Genomic DNA, 22,156 nt, shown 5'->3' with positions numbered 1-22,156 from the left:
TGAATCTCAGCTTAAGTTCTGGATTTCAGGTATTTCAGCTCACAGGCACTCTCCAAACTTAAGCTGCCACTCTCCACCCTGTAACGTGTAGTTTTCCGCCCATCCATCCCTGTGCTCCTGGCAATCGGGCATCATGCAATATCCCTCACAATCACAGACCAGATAGAGAAGGATTGTGACATGGACTCTAAAAGTGACGGCGTTTGCGTCCCAAGGGCGGAATATGACGCCAGTGGCTCATAGCTCCATTGAGGCTGGCAAAGTGCACCACTCCTCTCCCCCGCCCAGACCTGGGGGCGCCCACACGGATTGCCAGGAAGCTTAAACTGGCTCCTCGCCTCGGACCTTCCGTACAGCATGGCAGCCCCCAAAGGCGTCGCCCAAGGCAGTGACTTCCGTACAACATGCCCGCCTACAGAGAGCGCGCCGCACCCGCTCCCGCCCGGCCACCGGAAGTTTCCATTTGAAACCCTGGCGGCAGACGCAGTCGGCGGTACGGCAGTTGCTGCCGAGCATTTTTTGAACCAGAGCGACGAGGCCTGGGGGCCGCAGCGGCAGGCGCCTGGGTTCGGTTCTCCCGGGGGCGTGGGGACTGTGCTGGATGTGGGAGGCCGATGGGGTGGGCTGGGAAGGGAGGATTTTCTCTCCCTCAAGGCCTCTCCCGAGCCGGGGCAGGTCGCGTCGCGCTCTCCTGGGGCCCTTTGCCTGCTCGGGCCCCCTGGCCCAGTCCTGGGTAACGTTCATCTTGTACCTTCCAGAGCCCGACCGTGCCGCCTCGTTACGATGACCAGCGTAGTTAAGACCGTGTACACCCTGCAACCCCCCTCTGTGCTGAGCAGCGGCCTGCCGCCAGGTGGGTATCCACCCCGCCCCCGCCCGAGGGCACTAGGGACAGGCCGGGGTGGTCAGGCGGGGAGTATGGGGAATCAAACTGGTGGCTGGGAATGGGAGGCGCGGAGAGGGGAGGGCATTCCGTCGGCTCTGACAACCTTCCAACTCCCCCTAGAACCGAGCTGTCTAGGCTTACGATGGGAGTTAGGGGACAGGCCATACGGTAGGATTTTAGACCAGCCCTGCACCCCCTACTCCCCCAAACCTAACGGTGCCGGTGCATTCACCAATTAGGTTTAAGTTGCTGATTGTTATACAATATTCCCATTAAGCTAAATATCCCTTTCTAAACATTCACCTGTTTTATTTCCAGACTTGGGCTATCTAGGGGAACTGGGTTTGCTGTCAGGGAGGAGAGAAGAGTCATTTGAAAAGCAGGATAGTTAGGGAGAAGCACTAGGGCTCACTCCGTGTCTGCTTCACATTTGTAACTGCACAGTGTCTCTTTTATAGTACATTCTCAATAAGCATTTATTGAGTTGAAGTGAGAGAGGGGTCAGGCCTAGCTAGTATTGGAGAACCTTAGGAGAAGAGACATGATTAAAAGCAATGTTTGATTGCTTTGCCATCTTGCTTGGCGTTACTTGGCTTGTGGTTGAAGGTCATCTCATAGAGGCTCAGTTGTGGAGCTGCCTAACCTAGAGATGATAGCATAAATAGGCTTCAAACATCAGAACCTGTTGTGGGAGATTTTGAAGCAGCTGTTTAAGATTCCTTCCTGGGTGACTCCATGCAGTTGATTGCTGAGCAGTAGCAGGACTGATTTATGAAGTATATAGGCTTTTCTCTAAAGGCTTAAAGGATTCTATTTGTCTTACGTTGCTTCAGAACACATGAGTGGCAGTCCTGGCATCAGCAAAGCCTAGGAGTTGCTGGAGGAACTGGAGCCGGGTCTTCCACTGCCTTTCCCCTGGAGAGCAGTGCCCCTTGTTCAGTGGGGAGTGACTGGCTCTCCCCAGCCAAGTTGGAAGTTGGCCATCTCTTTGCTTGCTCTCCCTGTCCTGGCTTTATGATCATGTGTAACCTCAATAGTGTAACGTTTTTCAGCTGCCTCTCAGGTTTTTTTAATTTTGATTTTGGGCATGGGTTGGTTGTTGTTTAGTTTTTTGAATAGATAACATATGCACATGTAAAAAAAATTCAAAGTTAGGGCATGATATACAATGAAGCTTAAGTCTTTCCCTCCTTAACACTAGCCATCCAGTTTCCTCCTTAGAGTCTCTCATTTTAAGCAGTCTTCGTTAAATCCTGCTAAATTTTTCCTATGATTCAGTCCTTAAGTTTTAACAAATATGGGTTATTGGAACCAATTCCAGTCAATGAAGAGTGTTAATTTTGATCAATTTGCTATTGACATCTTTTTACATGAGATAGATTTCTTACTGTATAAGTTATTAATACTTGAGAAAGGAGAAGGTAAATTCATTCACCCAAGGTTACCTTTTACTTCTGACAGAGACCTCAGAAAAAATGTTTTTAATACTTGCTTTGTGGGTAAGAGTATGGAAAATAGTGTGTAAATGTCCATTGAGTGTACCTATAAATGAAATAATTTCTTAGCCTAAGAAAGCAGGTTTATTCCAAACTGTTGTGCAACTAGAATCATCAAAATAAATCTTTTTTTAATATTTCTTATTTTATTGAAGTATTATTGACTTACAATGTTTCAGGTGTACAGCAAAGTGATTCAGTTATACATATATATATATTCTTTTTCAGATTCTTTTCCATTATAGGTTATTACAAGATATTGAACATAGTTCCCTGTGCTATACAGTAGGTTCTTGTTGTTTATCTATATTATATATAGTAGTGTGTATCTGTTAATCCAAAATTCTTAATTTATTCCTGCCCCCCTCTTCCCTTTTGGTAACCATAAGTTTGTTTTTATGGCTGTGAGTCTATTTCTGTTTTGTTAAAAAGTCCATTTGTATCATTTTTTTAAGAGTCCACATATAAGTGATATCATGACATTTGTCTTTCTCTGACTTACTTCACTTAGTATGATAATCTCTAGGTCCATCCATGTTGGTGCAAATGGCACTATTTCATTCTCTTTTATGGCTTAGTAGTTTCCGGTGTGTGTGTGTGTGTGCGCGCATGCGTGCATACCACAGCTTTTTTTATCCAGTTTGATGGACATTTAGGTTACTTCCATGTCTTGGCTATTATAAATAGAGCTGTGAACGTTGGAGTGCATGTATCTTTTTGAATTAAGGGTTTTTGTCTTTTCTGGATATATGCCTGGGATTGCTATATCATTTGGTAACTCTTTTTTTAGTTTTTTAAGGAATCTCCATTCTGTTCTCCATAGTGGCTGCACCAATTTACATTCCCACCAACAGTGTAGGAGGATTCCTTTTGCTTCACATCCTCTCCAGCATTTATTATTTGTAGACTTTTTGATGATGGCAGAATAAATCTTTACCAAACACAAATGCAAAATTTCCTGATCTCTGTAATCCAGTGCTTTGTACCTCATTTCCTCAACTTGATTTAATTGTTATGGCTCTTAATTTAAGTCAGGCTTAAAGGAGGCATTTTATGATGAACAAAGTGGAAGTTAGCATAAGCTAAAAGAACCTCTGTGTGTGTTTGGCGGGGAGGTGTATCTAACTCTAGAACAAATTACTTGAATTTGCGATGGAATGTAAGTGGTAGGACGCTTGTGAGGTGGAGGGCTGGCATAAAGGCTTGGAGGCAAACGCTCGCCTCTGGGGAAGAAGAGTGTCACATCAGGGCCATTTCTCTGGCTACCTGGCAATAGCCTAGCAAGATCAGAACAGAATGCCAAACAGGAAACCTCTAAAGTTAACGATGGATAAACAAATGGAAAGGGCTGGTGGTAAAGGCAGTCAGCACAGAAGAGGGGAAGGCGCACAGAGGAGCTAGCTTAGGGATGGCCTGTGAAACAACCCCTGACACTGTGACGTGTTCCCTTTATTCAATGAGCAGGTTTTGAACTTGTTAGTGTGCCAGACACTGCTTTCGTAGGTTCTGGGGACATAAACACGTCTTTTAAAGTAGTAGTTAGGGAGACAGTCAGGTCACAACAACTAAGCAACAGCTGAAACTCGAAGCAGCTTGAGTGTAGCCTCAGGAGGGCGGGCAGAGTGCTCAGGAGGGTAAAAAGATACGTTCCATTCAGCTGGTGTTTGATGACGACTTCAGCTGTGTTTTACCTTGCCGACTGCCATGCTGCCTCTCAGACTCTGCTTCTATGAATCTCCACTTTCAAATCTATGCCTTCTGGCCATTCAGTTAGATGTATCGGCAAGCTTTCGGCCCTCAAACACACTGCACTGTCATATTTAAAGAGTTTTGGTTTGTGTCCCCAATTAGTCTAGAAGTCTTATTCTTCTGAATTACAGTCGTGGCTGTTGGGTCATGATGCTTGAGGTTTCACGCTCTTGTTTTCCTTTTCAGATGCACAAACTCGAGCGACTTCTAAGAGCCTATTACCTGTTAAGTCCAAAGAAGTTGATGTTTCCAGACTTCATTCAGGAGGTTCAGAGAATGATGTTACAAAAATCATCAAACCTAGACGAGAGAATGGGTGAGAGTCAGAGCATTGGTATCCAATTAGATCATCTTGCTAGAAATTGCTCAGAACCATGAATTAGGAAAGAGGGCTTTTGTGAGCACAAGGTACCTGAGGGATTGGCCTATAGTCAGTGGGCCCAGCACTGTGCAGCATTGCTGAGCTGTTTGTTCAGGACCCTCTGCGCTGATCAGTTCTGAAGAGGCACAGCCAGGGTTATGAGAAGAGGTATTCTTTCCTCTCTCAGCACTTGCTCTAAGTGTACAAACAGCAGCCCTGAGGTCAAACACCAGCTCTAAGTGGTCATCATGGCGGATGTGGGCTAGTTGTTAACCTCGGTTGCTAATCTGAGCACAGTCCAGCCTGGTGTAGGGTGTATATGTGTCCCTTTACCCAGTGCTCAGTTCCCACGTCAGTGAGGTGGACATGAGGTAGCCACACCATTTGGAGCAGAAGCAGTCTTGTCAGGTTGTTGAGGTGGTCAGGAGGGGCGCCCATCCTCTATTCATGAGCCCTTTTCAATAGTCTGAGCTGAAACAAAAGTGCTGGGGCCCTCAGAACTTCTCAAGCTTGTGCTGTTTGCATTGGATGTAATCTCTCGTTCTTGCCTTAGGCTCTTTGTTGTGCCTTGTTCACAACATACATAACAGTACCATGATTTTCTGATTGATTTCTTGTTTTAATTGAGGTATAGTTGACATACAACGTTTTATTAGTTTCAGGTATACAACATAATGACTTGATATTTGTATATATTGCAAAATGATCACTGCAGTAAGCCTAGTTAACATCTGATTTCTTTGTTCTCTAGGCAGGTGAAAGCTGCAGAGCCTGTCACCAGGAGGAACATCAGAAAGAGGTGAGCATCAGGGTAAACGAAACTTGGTCACCATTGTAGGGTAGTGGACCTCAGTCCTGGTTGCACATCAGAATCACACATGGGACTTGTTTAATGTATTAGAGTCTGGTGCCACCCCAGAAATCTGAATGGAATTTTCAGGGGTGAGGCACAGCCAGATTTGAGAACCACTGTCAGGGCAAGAAGCAGTAATGCTCCCATCTTAGGTACCAGACAAGAGCTTCCTGGGCTCCATGTCAGGACCACTGCTCAAACCTAGCTATGGCCCCTCAGCAGGAGTGTGAAGCCCTCAGGATAGGAGAGGCTGCATGCGTGTGGTTAGTGATTTCGAGATGAGGGTTGTGCTGCTGCTGCTGCTGCTGGTGGCAGTGGTGGTGAAATCCTGGAAAAGGATCCATCTTTCTCTGTTTGAGGCTCGCTTGGACATTTTGCAGTCCTGAAAGCAGAAATAATATAAGCTGAAAAGTTTGTAGAAATAGGTTTTAATTCCAGATCTATTATTAGGGCATGTCTTAAACATTCTGAAGACAAAATACTATCAAGAAGGACTTTGAGAACTTTGAAAAGATTTAATACTGATGATAATAATGGGTAATATTTATGAAATGTTTACTGTGTGTCAGTAGCTGTGTAAGAATTGTATATGTATTCTCTCTTAACCCTTCACAATAATAATCAAATTAATTCTAGAAATGAGGAAACAGCCTCAGAGAAGCTTATACAACTTCCTGAAGGTCATATACCACCATGTGGTGACGCCAGAATTCAAACCAGCTTGTGTCTGGGTGACTCCATAGCCCGTACTCTTAACCCCTCCACCTCTTCACATAAGTACAATTATCATTACAGCTACAAACCCCTGAGTAAACAGAAATCAGAGGAAGAGCTCAAGGATAAGAACCAGCTCTTAGAGGCCGTCAACAAGCAGTTGCACCAGAAGTTGACTGAAACTCAGGTGAGAGACCCACCAGACCTCTGCCATCAGCTACACTGGGCGGAAGCCTGAGGGATGGCCGGTTGGGCAGGAGCAGGCTTGTCGAGGACAGAAAGGGAAGACACCAGGGTGTGCTGTGGCTGCCCAAGAGCGAGGGCAGGAAAGAGCACACCCGAGGAATGGAACAGGCCTTACCTGTCTGCCTGGCACCCCAACAGGGAGAGCTGAAGGACCTGACTCAAAAAGTGGAGCTGCTAGAGAAGTTCCAGAGCAACTGTTTGGCAATCTTGGAGAGCAAGGGCCTCAACCCAGGTAAGAGACAGCACACAGCTGCCTTCAAAGCAGTCAGTTTCGGTGTCCTTTCCTGGGTGATTCTGGACTGTGTCAGGAGTCCAGCATGGCATCTGCTGACCCATTCAGTGCAGGGGTTACCTAGCAAAGCCCTAAAGATTTGGGGGGGCTCCTCTTTGTTCTCTAGTGATGCTGACTTTGACCAACAGAATTTCAGATGGTTCTTACCTGAACACTTTATGCCATTTGTTTGGTGCCAACAGGTATGATCTTGCAAATAGATCAGAGATATTTTATTTCTTTCGAGGGATATAGCATACAGGTAACTTACTCAGGTGGAGAGAGAGAGAGGGATGAAAGTGTCGAAAGGGTCCCTAAAGCTGGCTGATCAGTGGAATCACAGGGATTAAAATATGATTTCTTGTTTGAGCCTGTCCCCAGACAGCAGAGTTGGTAGCAAAGAGGAGAGCAGAAGAAGGAATTATCCAAAGACCGAAGGAGAGCCTCACCTGACTTGAGGAGCCTGAGAATGCTCAGGAAGGGGCCCAGACTTATTTGAATTAAGGAATGCTGACTTTTTTAATGTGTGTGTGTGTGTGTCTGTGTGTGTGTGTGTCTATATATAATATATCTTTATTGAATTATAGTCAGTTTACAATGTTGTGTCAATTTCTGGTGTACAGCATAATGTTTCAGTCATACATGTACATACATAAATTCATTTTCATATTCTTTTTCACCATATGTTACTACAAGATATTGAATATAGTTCCCTGTGCTATATATAGTATAGGAATGCTGACTTTTTTACCATAGTAACCTGTGCATTTTAGGATATATTCTTTATAGTCACCATATACATCTTTGTATGATTTTAACTTAACTATGTGTATGCACTCTTTTTACCAAAAATAAATTTTTTAAAGGCCTGAAAAGCTTTTAAAAATAGTTTTGTATGTTGTAAACAAAACCAAAAAAAATCCAACCTATACATTTCTTTTGGACAAATTTCCTGTACAGATGAGGAGAAAGCAGAATGAATTTTTGGCATATCCAAACCTAGAGAGGAAGGGGAGGTGTGGATGACTCTGCCAAGGTGAAAACTCAGGAGAGAGTCAGGGACCAGACGCTAAGAGAATTTTCCCTCATGAGTACTCCTATGGAGGGGATTTTATTTTCTTTTGTTTAAGCTGCAGTTCCCTAAACGAGGCTCTTTGTTGTATGTACTTGTTTCAGGCAGTGAGACCCTCGCATCACAGCAGATCTCCACCACGGATCACATGGACTCTATGGTGAGGACACAAGTATGAGTGGGCCCAGTGGCCATGAGGCCCTGCAGATCTGAGTGGGTCTCTGCCATTTGCTCGGCAAAGCCCAGGAAGCAGCCTTTGCTCATCCAGGATAGTGGAAGAAAGTGGTGGATGTGTAAATGGCATATTTTACTTGGAAGGCGATTTTGTGCTTACAAATATGAGTGAGTCTAAGTTGAAAATGTATTACTTTAAAACACATAGTAGGATGGACCTGTATAGACAGCTTTCTGGTTTCTCTATTCTACACTTTACCATATTTCCCCTCTTATTCCTTTGCTGAGAACTGTGTCTTACCAAGGTCCAGCCTGTATTAAATGTGTCTTCTCTTTGGTTCCTTCCCTGAAGTAGAAGGTAATTGTTTAGGATTAAAGTCTTTTGAGCTTCTATGATCCCGTCCCCAGGAAGATCAGTTGTAGTCTTAGAATGGAAGAATGCTAAGTATGAAAGCCTTCCTCAGCTCCCCAAGGCCATTAGTCACCCCTTCAGTGGCTCTTGCATTTTGTTCATATTGCCTGTGCAACACAGAGCATGTGGTGGTGGGCTTCTCTGTCCGGCGGACTGAGTTCCTCCAGGGTGCCCACTAGACAGCCCAGTGCATGGGTGGACATTCAGTAAATGAATAAAAGGGATGTTAGCAATCATCTGATTCAACTCATATGAAGAGATTAGTTTATATGAAGAAAGTTTTCACATTTCAATAAAAATTTGTTACCACATTGTACTTTCCTCTTAGTTGCTGTTAGAAACTTTGCAAGATGAGCTGAAGCTTTTTAATGAAACAGCCAAGAAGCAGATGGAGGAGTTACAGGTGAGAGGCAGACATCACCCAGAGGACAAATTACCACTTCCTACCACAGTAGGTGGATCTATGAAGGACTTTTTCTTACTTATCTGCCTACTCATTTAAAAAACTGTTTTTTTCTTTTTCAGGGGAGATAATTATGTTTTTATTTATTTTTTAACGGAGGTACTGGGGATTAAACCCAGAACCTTGTACTTGCTAAGCATGTACTTTACCACTGAGCTATACCCTCCCCCCTGCCTACTCATTTTTAATAAACTATTTTATAATCATTTTAGATTATAGAAAAGTTGCAAAAAGATTGCATAATACAGAAAATTCAACTCCCCTAATATTAACATCTTATATTATCATGGCTTATTTGTCAAACCTAAGAAACCAATTTTGATGCATTACTATTAACTAAATTCCAAGACTCTGATTTCACTATTTTTTTCAACTAATTTTCTTTTTCTATCCTGAAGACTCTTAGAAACATTCATACCTACAAGGGCATGAGGCATTGTGCAACACGCTAGGTTGCTCCAGGTTAAGGTCTGAAATCCATGCTGTAGAAATTTGATATCTCAAGGAGACCTGTAATAGGAAACCTAGATTCTTGGGTCTGGACTGCTCTGGATTGCTTGGATGAACCATGGGATACTACACTGAATCCTAGAGGACTTCATTGCTCCAGTTTAGATAACAGATTCTGTAGCAGAGAGGGACAGTTCCTGAAACTGGAACAGATAAGCAAATCTAAGATAGAAAATAACGGTGTCTGTCAGTGTTCCAGTGGTCTTCCTCAGTGGAATAGAAGCATAGTGTTCTAGTCATGGTGTTGTCTTTCCTGTGAGTCAAAGTCGGTGGTGGTTTGTTTTTTGTCTTTTTAATGTCTTTCCATGCAGGCCCTAAAGGTAAAGTTGAAGATGAAAGAAGAAGAGAGGGCCCAGTTCCTAGAACAACAGACATTATATAACAGTCAAGTAAACAATTTTACAACAGCCCTTGATGAAATGGAGCAGCTATTAGAAATGTGATAAAAAGCAGGTGGCCAGACGGCTCCCTCTTGGGGACAGACTCTCAGAGGAAGCTGCTTTTAGGACATGTGCTTCTTGGCCATGATCTTCTAGGACTTAACCACCCTCAGAATGAAAACAGTTTCTGCAGTAGGATTAAGGACAGTCTCTGCTGGAATGCCGGTTTCTCCTTTAAGCAAGCGTTCCCAACCTTCAGATTGGTCAGCTCTCCTGAACCTCACAGTACATAATTGAGGCCTACAAGAGAGGGGACCTGGAAGCTTGGATCAACCTCCCAGGCAACAAAGCGGCACAGCATTAGAATCAGGAGACTAAACCAGCCACAGCCAGAGGATCCAAAAGGTCGCATTGAAATGTGCGGGAAGAAACAGTGGAGCACAGGCGCCCCACAGGAGACATCGCTCTCCTAACTTGGAGTGCATTCTGTCTCATCCTGGTTGGGCTCTGTAACCTCACTGTAAATTTATGAACTTGAAGTTACTTGAAATGGCTTAGTAAATGGGGTGAAGGTATAGATAGCAGTAACACCTATGAAATAATACACTTGGAGCTTTTAATCTAAATCTCTTCTGTTTTTGGGTTTTTTTTTGTAAACTACTACTTTTAAAATAAATATTTCTGTAACTATTCAGACTGCAACACTGACAAATGAAAAAAGCCTTTTAACTTAAATATGTCCACTGAATACTAGTGAACTAATCTAGTTAACAAGTCAAGGCTCCTGATTTAACCCAGAATATTTCTCTACAACTCATTAAGCTCTGTGGCAAGTCCCCGCCCCTCACCGTCTTCCAGGGGCATTAGCTAGTCTTCTGTGGGTGTTCCCTGTTTGTAGCTGTGGGTGCCAGACTCTGTGTACCAGGTTTGTGTCACTAGCTACATGTATTCCTAAGCTTGGTTATATGTCTGCCATTTGCTTTCCACAGCCAATCCTGGACCAGGCACCATGAATCCTTAGTCAACTGAAGTCCATGGCAGGCCTCCCTCTGCTTTACCAAAGGTACAGCCATGTTCCATTTCTTAGTCAAATTAGGCAGACGTGGCTTTGGCCATTTCCCTTTTTTCCTGTACCTCTGCCAATTTCTTCACCAACCTCCCCTACTCCTCAGCATTGTTGAGGCTGTCCCGAGCCACCCAGTGAAGCCAAAGAAATGCCCCACCCTACCTTACAGGGCTAAAATTCTTTGCCTTCTTATGCAAACATTCGCACAGTTGGTTATGTCCCAAATATTTTGAGAGGGAAACCCAGTTAAGTAATTCTCACCAGTGAGAAGGCCTAATATTTTCTTCTGTCCATTTTCAGGATGTTTCTAACTTAAAAGATTGTTTACCCAAGTGAATTTGTAATCAGCATTTCTGGCCCCCCCCCAAAATGTTTTACTTCCTTCTTGGAAGGAGAGGGTGGGAAGCTCAGCTGTTAAGATCTTCGCTTCCTTGTCATCTCTCCCTAGTTAACCCCTAGGAATGGAACTATCTCAGTTCTTACCATGACTCTTCTTTCCTTGTGTAGCGACCCCTGTTCACTCGAAGTCCTGCCTCCCAAGGGGCCTTCTCATCAGTTTTGCACCACCATTTGAGCACTTTTGCCATTTCTCTTGTTCCCTCTGACTTCTCCATCTGCCTTTTGTAGACATGGAAGTGTTCTGGGTGCTTACTCTGATCTGGATTCTGAATAAATTCATATATTACGTGAATTCAGTGTGATCTGCACCCTCCATTTTGCTAGATGCTGTAGGGAACTTCAGCATGACATTCTTAGCCTCAAAGATACTTACAGTCTATCTGGTAAAACAACACACAGGTGTTAAACTATACAATTTCAATAACAAATGCAATCGTCTTTTAAGCAGTGGGTTGTGCAATATAGCTGTGTACTATAATAGTTAACTATGGGCTAGTTTGCTTGGGAAAGGCTTGATGGAGGACATAGACTGAGGACTGAAGGAAGAGTAGTATTTGGAGAGGCTAGCTAGAAGGTTAAGGACCTTCCAGGTTGGTGAACACGTGGAGATTTGGGGAGAATAGCACACTCAGGACATGGAAGCTTCATGCCCTTCCCCTACACCTTGCCCCGTGCAGCGCTTCCATCCGGTTGTTCTTGAGTTACATCCTTTTATAATAAACCAGTAATCTAGTAAATAAAATGTTTCTCTGAGTCTGTGAGCCACTCCAGCAAATCAGTCAAACCCAAGGAGTGGATCATTGGAATTTCCAAGGAGAAAATAAAATTATGAAAGACTGGAAAAAAAAAATTGAAGGGACATCCAGGTGAGTCTTAGGGAACTGAGTAAGAACACTGACTGGACATGTTCAGAGGGTTCAAGCTGAGATTTAACCGAGCACTTGCAATATGCTGCAGGTGTATCCCTCCTTACATACACTGATGGAATCCCCATTAGTCATACAAGGTAAGCACTATTACACCTTTTTATAGCTGGTTAAATAGGCTCAGAGAAACTAAGCTGATTTGCCAAAGGTCAAACAAACAAGTATTGGTGAAAGACTGGAGTGAAGGAACAGTGGAGGTGGAAAGTACATGGTGCTACTAAAAGTTTTGAAGAAACTTGAATAGCAGGCTAGGAGGTGTAGATTTTTTTCATCTTAGGCCAAAGATTTCCAAACTCAGTTCACAATATTCCCAGTGTCTCAGTAAGTTATGACATACCAAAAGAAATGCCAAAAATTTCTATTTTTAAGTAGTTAGATCCAAATAAGTAATTATATCCTAATAACTTAGTAGGTATTTGAAAACAAAAAATAACATAAATCTAAAAATATTTTTATTTTAATTTTAAATAACTACAGTTACTTACTAATGGGATGTTGGGCATTGCTTAACTTTTCAAACCTTGGAAACAATTTGGACACTACCGTGTTCCTTCTCTGACACTGAAAGGAACACAGTGTGATCTAATTGAAACTGACCTACTCCGAGCTAGTAGTTCACATGTAGCCTAACATGTCAGTGTCACTGTGATTCCCCCTAAAATTCTGGAATATCCCTTGGCACCCCTGTGAGCTTGCTGCCCAGGGGTACCTTGGCTCACAATCTGGGAACCATGAATCTAGGAAGTAAGGAATCACACATTTTGAGCAGGCAATCACCATAATGAATGTTTTAGAAAAATGAATCTAGCATTGTGTGAAAAATGGATGGCAGGATTAAGAGAATGGAGTCAAAGACAGGAAAACACAGGAATCAAATGTGTTTAGGAGCATGATGACACAAGTATAAAGATTTGAAACACAAGAAAACTACATATACTCATTGATGGCATAAGGGTGTGAAGGAGAGGAATCTACAAATGTAGAGGTTTTGAGCAAGGGTGACAATAAGAATTGGTTATAAAATTAGGCTGTTAAAACTTCAGCTTGCAGCCGAATCCCAGCCTACCCACTAAAAACTGGTCTTTGGCGAACTACTTCTCTCAGTCTAATTTCTTACCTGTAAAATGCCTGCTTTGCTGGGTTACTGTAAGAGAGGATTATGCCTGGCAACCAACCCAGTGACTGGCCCAGTTACTCAAAATTCAAAATGTCTCTTGGTAAATGATCGTCTTAATCGTGCCGTTTGTGCTGTAGGGCTTGTTCTCTTCTGTCTCTTCCTGTCCTCTGCCTCTGCCTATGTCCTTAGTGCCCTGTTTTTACTGTTGCTTGCAGTGGCAAGCTTCCCATACTCAACTTCCCTCTTTGGGAACTCTCAAATTACAACCACCTTAAAAAACAAAGCACACACTTTCCTCCCCTCTAGCTACCATTCACCTTCTGTATACAGTCAAAATTCTCAAGAAGCCTTTTTTTTCCTCACTGTCCTCTTCCCCTACCAATCTGGCTTAAAAAGAAAAACAATGAATATAAGGTACCTAGAGTAGGCAGATTCAGAAAAAGTGAAAATTACCACAGACGAGGAGGAAGGAAGGGGGAGTTATTATTTAACATGTACAGAGTTTCCGTTTGGTGTGATGAAAAGGTTCTGGAAATAGTAGTGATGGTTCACAACATTGTGAATGCACTTAATGCCACTGCATTGTAACTTAAATATGGTTAAAATGGCAAAATTTATGTATATTTTATTAGAATTTTAAAGTAAAATGTCTTGGGGCATAACGAAGTGTACTAACCTTAAGTGTACAGGTCAATAAATTACTGCCCTTCCCTCCAGGGATGGGCATCATTCTAACAGAAAATCACCATCTATGGGTATTTTATCTTTTTTTTTTTTTCACTTTTTAGACGCCTTTATTATGGTATGATTCCTGTGCAGTAAACCCCACGTATTTCAGATGTACAATTGGATGAATTTTGATAGATGTAGACACAGATGAAACTACCACCAGAGTACTGTCTTTTCTTGAACTTCATATAAATTGTCCGTCTCATCATTGTCAAGTGGATTAGCATGAGTTGCTCAAAATATCCTCTTACTATCTTTAATCTATAGGATCTGAAAGTTGCTCTCTTTTTCACTCTTGATGCCAGTAATTTGCAGTTTCTCTTTTCTTGATCAGTCTTGTTAGTGGTTTATCAGTTTTATGTTGATTTTCCCTGTTATACATCTGCCCCCATTTCATAATTTCTATTATTTTTCATTTCCATCTATACTTGGGGTTTTAATTCACTGTTCTTTTTCTAATTTCTTAAAATAGAAGAGTAGATCATTTCATTTCATTTCAAATTCTCTTTCCTAGTACACGCATTGACAACTATAAATTTCCCTCTAAGGGTCACGTAGCTGCATTCCACAAGTTTTGCTATGTCCTATTTTCATTATTTGCCCTTCTCTTCAAAATATGTTCTAATTTCCATTGTGATTTCTTCTTTCACCTATAGTCTTCTTGTCTCATTATTGCCTCATCATTCTACAGTTTTTGATGAAGTTGTGTGAAATAAAATTCACATTTTATAAAGGCAAAACAAGAAAAATTTAAACATAAAAAGTTCTTTTCTTCCCTTTGGTCTCCTGTCTCCCCACTGGGCATGGTGTGTCTGCATTATGCATCTACCAAACCTCCTCCATTGGTAGAAATATCTGCTCAACCATAAAGAGCAACATTCTCCCAGCATCAACAAGATAACTCCTTAAAGATAACAATCCTTCTTGATCTTGTAAGGGGCCATGATGACCTATCACTTTGTACTCGCAGGTCTGGGATGTGTATACTGTCAGTAACATGTCATCTAATGTACAGCTCTCTGTCTCAAAAAACTTATAACTGTGTTTTGACTTCTAACAGGTGGTACAGTTCTTAGAGCTTTCTGAGGGGCTGTTCCTGGGCTATAATCCACAAATTCGGCTTGAATAAAATTTTCCATTTCTTTCATAGATTGACTACTGTTTAATTTTCATCGACATATGCTTGGCATAGTCAACAGGATATCAGAGACACCCGCCAGAGGACACCTGGAAGATGCCTCAACCAGCACTCAATACCAGCAGAAGGCTCTTTGAGCCTCATTGGCTTCTCAGAATCCTTCAGGTGTTCCGGTGAGTTCTCCTGATATCTGGATCTTACTGTTTAGATAATCCTGAAAATTTTATTTGAGCTGGTTTTTACTTAAGACTTGGGGTCTTAAGGGGCACTGGTGCATTTCCTGGGCAGGGTTCTAGGGGGATCTGGACAGGAAGTCCAGGGAAAACATAGATGGCTGGGTTTTGTTAAACTTGGCTTAACTTAAGGGGAAAAAAAGGGTAAACGGATATATGGTCTGAACAAAATTTCTGTTAGTGAAATGAGAAACTGGTTATTCAGCTCCAGTGAATAAAGGGACATTTTGCTCCTTCTGGCCACAAGGCATCCTCAGGCAACTGAGGACCTAGCAGAAGTGTCTAAGGACCAATCCTCATGATGTGTAGCAGTCCTACAGGGGAACCCCAGTATGACCATTAAGTAAATACTGCTCGCCTCAGGGGGTGCAACCTATGGTGGTTTTAGACTGTTGCAGGGAGAAACTAAGACACATAACAGAGTCAGACTGACTCAATGGTAACTCTTTGGGGAGCTAGACTCAGAAGCAGCACACGTGCAATCAACCACACTGTCCTCAGAAAACTGAGATCATATTTCATACCTTAATCAGACTACCAAATTAATAATGAGAAATGGTGTCTCAAGGGCCAAGCAGCTCCCAGATGGACAGTCACCCATAGGAACCCCAGCTGGATTTATGTATAAATGTAAAGTTTCCTAAGAAACTGATAGGAAGGTCTGACCAAAGACAGTTTGTCCCTGAAATGGCCAGAAAAGGGCACTTTCAATTTACCTTAGTTGGTTTATTTATACACTACATTAGAAAAAGCCAGCTATAAGATCTAACAGTTAGAATGGGAGACACATTTTGATTGGTACCTGGAAGCCTCAAAATGAGGTTTCTTCCCAAAGAAAATAAATTGGGCAAAAATCTGTCATTGCAAACAAAGGCCAGGAGAGACTATTTTTGATGATTTTGAAAGGTTTGGAAAGGTATTCAAACACCACTCTGGCATGGATCTGGAGAGTTTCCTAAACTATCAATGTGATTCAATATTAAATTCTATTTTCCTAGAAGGAATTGATGAAGAATTGGCACAACTGGTTAAAAGACACGAACCTGACTGGGCCACTATGCACATTAGTACACTTGCCACTATTACTGACAAGCTTTCCTAAACCTTACAGAAAAGAGAAAAAGAAAGGGCCGCCAAGATTATAAATGTGCAGCTACAACAGCTCAGTGGCCCACCAAGACCACCTGGCCCAAGTCTTAGTAAGTCTTGAAACAACCGTACCTGCTTTTATTGCAGAAAACCTGGGCATTTTAAGAGAGACTGCCATGAGTTTAAACGAAATTTAGGACAAGGCAAGGTCAACAGGGACTAGGGGTCCTCTGAGAATTATGAGAGGACATTCTCTCTCCTCCTCACTAATACCTTAGGGGAAATTGAGATAACTATAGAAAAGGAAGCATCTAAGACCCTCGTTGACAAGGTGTTGCCAAAACACGGTCTCCGTACCCTGCTGGTTGAATTGAGACTCGAGGACAGACTTTTGGTTGGAGTAGAAAAGGCAGCTTTATTTCTTTGCCAGGCAAAGGAGGTCACAGTGAGCTAATGCCTCTAAGACTGTGAGCCTGCTGGGGAGAGAAGGCAGGGATTTTATGGTAAAAGTTCAAGAGTTCAAGGGGTAGAGCTAGTTTCCATAGAGATTGCATATAGGGCAACAAATTGTTGCAAGTTGTTCTTGTTTTTGCAGATGCAGAGGTCCCCTTCTGTCTACTGGGTATGAAGTTCACCTCTGGCTTTGGGACTCTCTTAAGATCCTTGTACCTAGAACAAAGGATGCATAGGAAGGTGCTCCATGGAAAAGAGCTCTAGCAAAAAGCTTGTACAGTTTAAAGTCAGGTTGATAAATGCTTTTAGCCTTTTAAGCAGTCTGAGGCCTGGGATGTCCTGCTGCAGGCTGAGGCCTGCAGCTTGAACAACAGGATACAAGGAAACAACAGAGGGTCAAGAGGAGGGCCCTGGGGGCAAGGGCAGGGCACCAAGCATGATCCCTGCACACAGCACCACAAGGAGGTTGGGTGGGCCACCCAAGCCTCCCTCCTCTGCAGCCCAACCCTGGTCAGCAAGAGCATGAGAAAAACCCTTTAAACCATTATACAGTTAAGCAGTTGCAAACACCATTACAGATATCAGTTGGTCACCAGAGATGACAATAGGGTCCTGCTTGGTTACAAAGGGACTACCTTATTTGTTTCTAACCCTATCCCCATTGCATTGCCCTCTCCCTTGGAGTAAACAGTCCATTCAAATGGTAAGGATTTCTAATTTACCTCTGTGAGTTTTAAAATTCCAACCAACAACCTTTCAGCCAAGAACTATCATAGGGAGACATGTGTTCCTTTTGGAGAAGTATGCTCCAATTCATCTGATGGGACGAGATCTTTTAGAGACATACAATGCCCATTATTGCCTTTCCACCTAAGGGTGAAACAATTTTAGATTTGGAGAATTTAGATGCAGACCAGAACTTAATTACCAAGAAACTGATGGTTGTGAAAAAACAAGAGTTCAGACAGATCTAGGCAAGGTTAACAGTCTGCTGTTGCAAATGTCTGAGGAATTATGGTCATCCTTCTCCTCAGACATGGGGAAAATCAAGTCAGCTACTCCCATAAAAGTAACTTGATAATTCCAAGCCTCTACCCAATATTCAACAATATCCACTTAGTTCAGAAGCATTAAATGAAGTAAGACCTATTATACGGGGATTCATTGATAAGGGACTTATAATCCCTTGTACTAGCCTTTGTAACACCCTGATTTTGCCAGTAAAAAAGCCAAATGTAAAAAACTGGAGGTTTGTTCATGATCTAAGAGCTATAAATACTACCGTGCTCCCTCACCACCCTGTGGTTCCTAATCCTCAACCATTCCAGCAGACACCTGTTACTTCTCAGCAATAGACCTATGTAAGTGCATTCTTTAACAATCCAGAAGAGGAAGAAAGCCAGTACCTCTTTTTTTTTTTAATGTGGGAAGATCGTCAGTATACCTAGACAATTACGCCACAAGGCTATACTGAAAGCCCCACTTATTTTTCTGTAATACTTAAAGCTTACTTGGTTGATGTTCACTTTCCTAATGGCTGTGTCCTAATCCAGTATGTAGATTTACTTTTGTGCTCTAGAAGAGAATAGGACTCTCAAAAAGACACTACCCCTCTGTTACAACAAATAGCTTCCGAGGGGCATAAGGTGTCCAAGAACAAGCACCAATTCTGTTTACCAATTGTGAAATATTTGGGACAGTTGATATCTAAGGAAGGATTGTTAATTAGTTCTGAAAGAATTAAGGCAATCCTGGCTTCCTCAAAACAACAGCTGAGAGGTCTTCTAGGTCTGACTCATTATTATTGGAATTGGTTACCTAATTTTTCCCTTATTTCCTAATGCATCTATATGTTACATCTTACCAACCAGACCCAACTGAATGTACAATGGAAGGAGAAAAGATTGTAGACACCTTAAAATCTTCATTGACTCAGGCATCAGGCCATCCTAATTATAAATTCCCATTTTTCTCTTTGTGCATGAAGATAAAGGAAACCCTAGGCCTGTTAACCCAGAGGCACGAAGACCAGCATCCACCAGTGGGATATTACAGCCAGCAGCTAGATTCTGCTGTATGAGAGCAGTTTCAGCAACAGCTCTCTTGTGCAAAGCTACTGAAGAGCTCGGAATGGGATCTCCTTGGACTGTCTATGTTCCCCACTCAGTCAAATATGTCTAATATTCTCATCCTCAGCACTTTTCTGTAAGCTGACTCACCTCTTATGAGATATTACTTTTCTCTTTGCCTAATATTACTTTGGCTAGATGCAACAATCTTTGCCCTGCAACTCTCCTTGCAGCACCATGGGAAGAAAACAACTACGACTGCATTCTACTATCTGATTATCTTCTTACTCCTGGGAGTGATTTACAAGAGACCCCTATTGATAATGCTGATTTAATTTGGTTTACAGATGGATCTTACTAAAAGGATGAATGGGGACATTATTTAGCTGGATGTGCAATTACATCCACTGTGGACATAATTGAGAGTTCTTATTTACCAGAAGCAAAGTCTACACACCAAGCTGAACAACTGGTTCTAATCAGGGTTTGCCAGCTAGTCAAAGATAAAATAGCAAATATTTACACCAATAGCTGCTGTGATTTTGGAGTGGCTCATGACTTTGGAATGCTCTGAAGCAAAGAGGATTTCTTATGTCCTTGGGTCAACCCATAAAGAATGGGAAACTAGTCTCAGATCTATTAGACTTTACACAGTTTCCTAAGCAATTGACCATTATCAAAATACCTGGACATTCCAAGTCTGGTTCAATAGAGGCCAAAGGGAATCAGTTCGCCTACTCAGCAGCAAAACAAGCTGCTTTAAGCCCTGTTCCTGCCCAGCTCTGAGAATGTCACCACTTAAACCTAAGCCTAGTGGAACTCCTAAGAAATTTCTCCTACAGGCTCAAGAATCAGCCCCAGAAGATGAAAAACAAAAATGAAAGAAGAAAAGATGATTCTCTGATCCTACTGCTCGTGTCTGGTTTAGACCAAATAAGAGACCATAGTGCCTGTAGGGGCTCAATTACCCTTACTTCAGCAGGTACGTTCCATGACCCATTGGCTTCTGAGAAAATGATTTTATGACAAAAACAGTATATTTGGAAGCCTTCCCCTAGGGTAGCCCACCAGGCATATTGCTCGAGGAACTATTTGTCCTAAATACGTCCGAAAAAACCACTCCGTGGGTCACAGAGTCATTCTCTCCTCTTTATGGAACCCTTGGACTCTTCATCCAAATGCTAGCATCTCACAGTTATAAATATATCTTGGTAATGGTGTGTATGTTCTCACATTGGGTTGAAGCCTTTCCCAGCAGAAGAGCAATGGCTTTAACAGTAGGTAAACTGTTACTGGAAAGAATAATTCTAGTTTGGGGAATCCCTCCTGAGTAGCATAGTGACCTAGGGACTTACTTTACAGGACAAATCATTAAATCCATTTGTGATATTTGGCCAATAATGCAGCATTTCCACTGTGCTTACCATCCCCAATCTTCAAGATTGGTAGACAGAAACACATGGTACTATTAAAACCCATTTGGCAGTTTCCTCTTTTGCCAAAATTGCAAAGAAAGTGGCCTGGTTCAACATCGAGAAGTACTACGTTCACCAGGGCAACGACTTCCACACCAACAAGCACGTGTGCGTGGTGATGGCCATTCTTCCCAGCAAGAAGCTCCACAACAAGACAGCAAGTTATCTCAAGTCTGATGAAGCAGATTCAGAGAGGCCAGGTGAGAGGTATGTCCTTCAAACTGCAGGAGGAAGAGAGATAATTACGTTCCTGAGTTCTCAGCCCTGGATCAGGAGACCATTGAAAGTAGATCCTGACACTAAGGAAATGCTGAAGGTCTTGGACTTTGGCTGTCTGTCCAACCCACAGGTCCTCAGCCTTCAGTTGGGATGAATTTCAAAACACCACCTGGAGCCCTTTGAATCTTTCTGCTGTACTGTAATATTTTCAGTAATGCTCAGACAACAATAACGAAAAAAAAACCCAATTGGCAAAACTCTCAGAGTCTTTTGATCTTACATGGCCAAAAGCTCTCCCACTGGTGCTTCTAAACCTTAGATCTATTCCTTTTGGTAAATATCAACCGTCTTATAAATAAATAAATAATCAACTGTCTCCTTTTAAAATAATCACTGGGTGACCTCTGTGCTTAGAAGCATACATATGTGAGAACACACTGTCCCCAGAAGGTTTTTCAGATCTTATCTCTCAGATCTGAATTAGGCTATAAAATTAATATTGGGAAATGATGCCTCAAAAGCCAAACAGAGCCTATGTAAACAGCCACTTATGGGAATATCAGCTGGATTTGTATATGCTTGCAAGTATTTGATTGGGAACTAAAGGAAACTTGGCCCTGAAATGGCCAAGATGTGGTTCTTTTGGTGCTCCAAAACTGAATTTTGAGGTGAGTAGGGATTAAAAAAAAAACAAAAACAAAAAACCTGACATTTGAATGCACAGTTAAAGCTGGCCGTCTTCTGTCCTTGCAGGGTACTGGAAACAACAGTGGTGTTTTTCTTTTCTAAAACTAGATTAGCAGGGAAAATATGTATAGGGCTAGCTCTGTGAATCCTTCAAATTGAAGAAACATCTAAATTGTTGAAATTTTAGAGATCTCTAAAACTATGCACCTATCTTAATTGGTATGCGGAAGTCCCAAAAGTCTTCAAAATTCCAAAATAGCCTCATTGAAAGATTTGTTGTAGAAGGCTAATGAAAGATTAATGATCTAAAAGGTAACTAAAACTTGATTGCTCCTGTTTATCCTCCGTTGAGTACCCATTCTAGTTATCTTCTGTCTGAATTTCCTTTCCACTCTGAATACACTATTAAAGACTACCTTTAGAAATGGGAACACCTGAAGCTCTAGGCGAGCCTCTTCAGATCAAAGATCAAACTGAGGGCCGTAGTAAAAGAATTCCTTAAACCCAGGGAGAATCCTCAAAAGTGTTTGGAAATGGATTATCAACCTGGGAGGCCAATGACAGTCTGACTGAACTGACCGTAGCTGATGTTCAGAGCCTGACAGGAATGCTTTGGGGGGGCTCCTCCCCTAAGCTAAATAAAGGAAAGTAAAACATTCCAACATAGGTGAATGAGTATGTCAGTCCTTTGATATCTTTGAGGCAGCCACCCACTTCTTTGAGGTAAAACAACTGTCCTTGTTTTACAAATCTAGTTTTCTTGTCTTAAGAGACTTGTAAGTACAGAGGAAAACAATTTTTTTCTGGCCTTAAGGGAACAAAGTTCCTAGAAGGAACTTGACTTTCTCCTCCTATGTCTTTGAGATACAATTGTTCTACCTAACCTTCTCCTGGAAACCTTATCTCTGCCATAGTTTTAAAATGCAAATTTCAGAAAAGGGGTTAGGTAATTTGGAGCTTGATTAGAAT

At 42.1% G+C, this 22,156-nt stretch overlaps 1 protein-coding gene across 3 annotated transcripts in view; it reads left to right on the top strand.

Moving 5' to 3' along the window:
• The first annotated feature begins 259 nt into the window (after positions 1-259).
• Positions 260-22,156, top strand: part of KNSTRN (kinetochore localized astrin (SPAG5) binding protein) — a 24,891-nt gene continuing 2,994 nt past the window's right edge. The window contains exons 1-10 of one of the 3 annotated variants that reach the window (XM_072962674.1): positions 260-566; positions 759-853; positions 4,318-4,447; positions 5,244-5,291; positions 6,141-6,246; positions 6,444-6,537; positions 7,753-7,808; positions 8,563-8,637; positions 14,975-15,135; positions 18,725-20,488. In XM_072962674.1, coding sequence (XP_072818775.1) covers positions 358-566; positions 759-853; positions 4,318-4,447; positions 5,244-5,291; positions 6,141-6,246; positions 6,444-6,537; positions 7,753-7,808; positions 8,563-8,637; positions 14,975-15,016 — 855 coding nt within the window. In that variant the 5' untranslated portion in view covers positions 260-357 and the 3' untranslated portion in view covers positions 15,017-15,135; positions 18,725-20,488. Of the gene's footprint in view, positions 567-758; positions 854-4,317; positions 4,448-5,243; positions 5,292-6,140; positions 6,247-6,443; positions 6,538-7,752; positions 7,809-8,562; positions 8,638-9,518; positions 10,214-14,974; positions 15,136-18,724; positions 20,489-22,156 lie in introns of those variants that run through there. The other 2 variants (XM_006201642.4, XM_072962675.1) reach the window with 2 other exon arrangements.

The sequence above is a fragment of the Vicugna pacos genome, chromosome 6 (assembly GCF_048564905.1).
Source record: "Vicugna pacos chromosome 6, VicPac4, whole genome shotgun sequence".
NCBI lineage: Eukaryota > Metazoa > Chordata > Mammalia > Artiodactyla > Camelidae > Vicugna > Vicugna pacos.
This window is presented reverse-complemented; position numbering and strand designations above follow the sequence as displayed.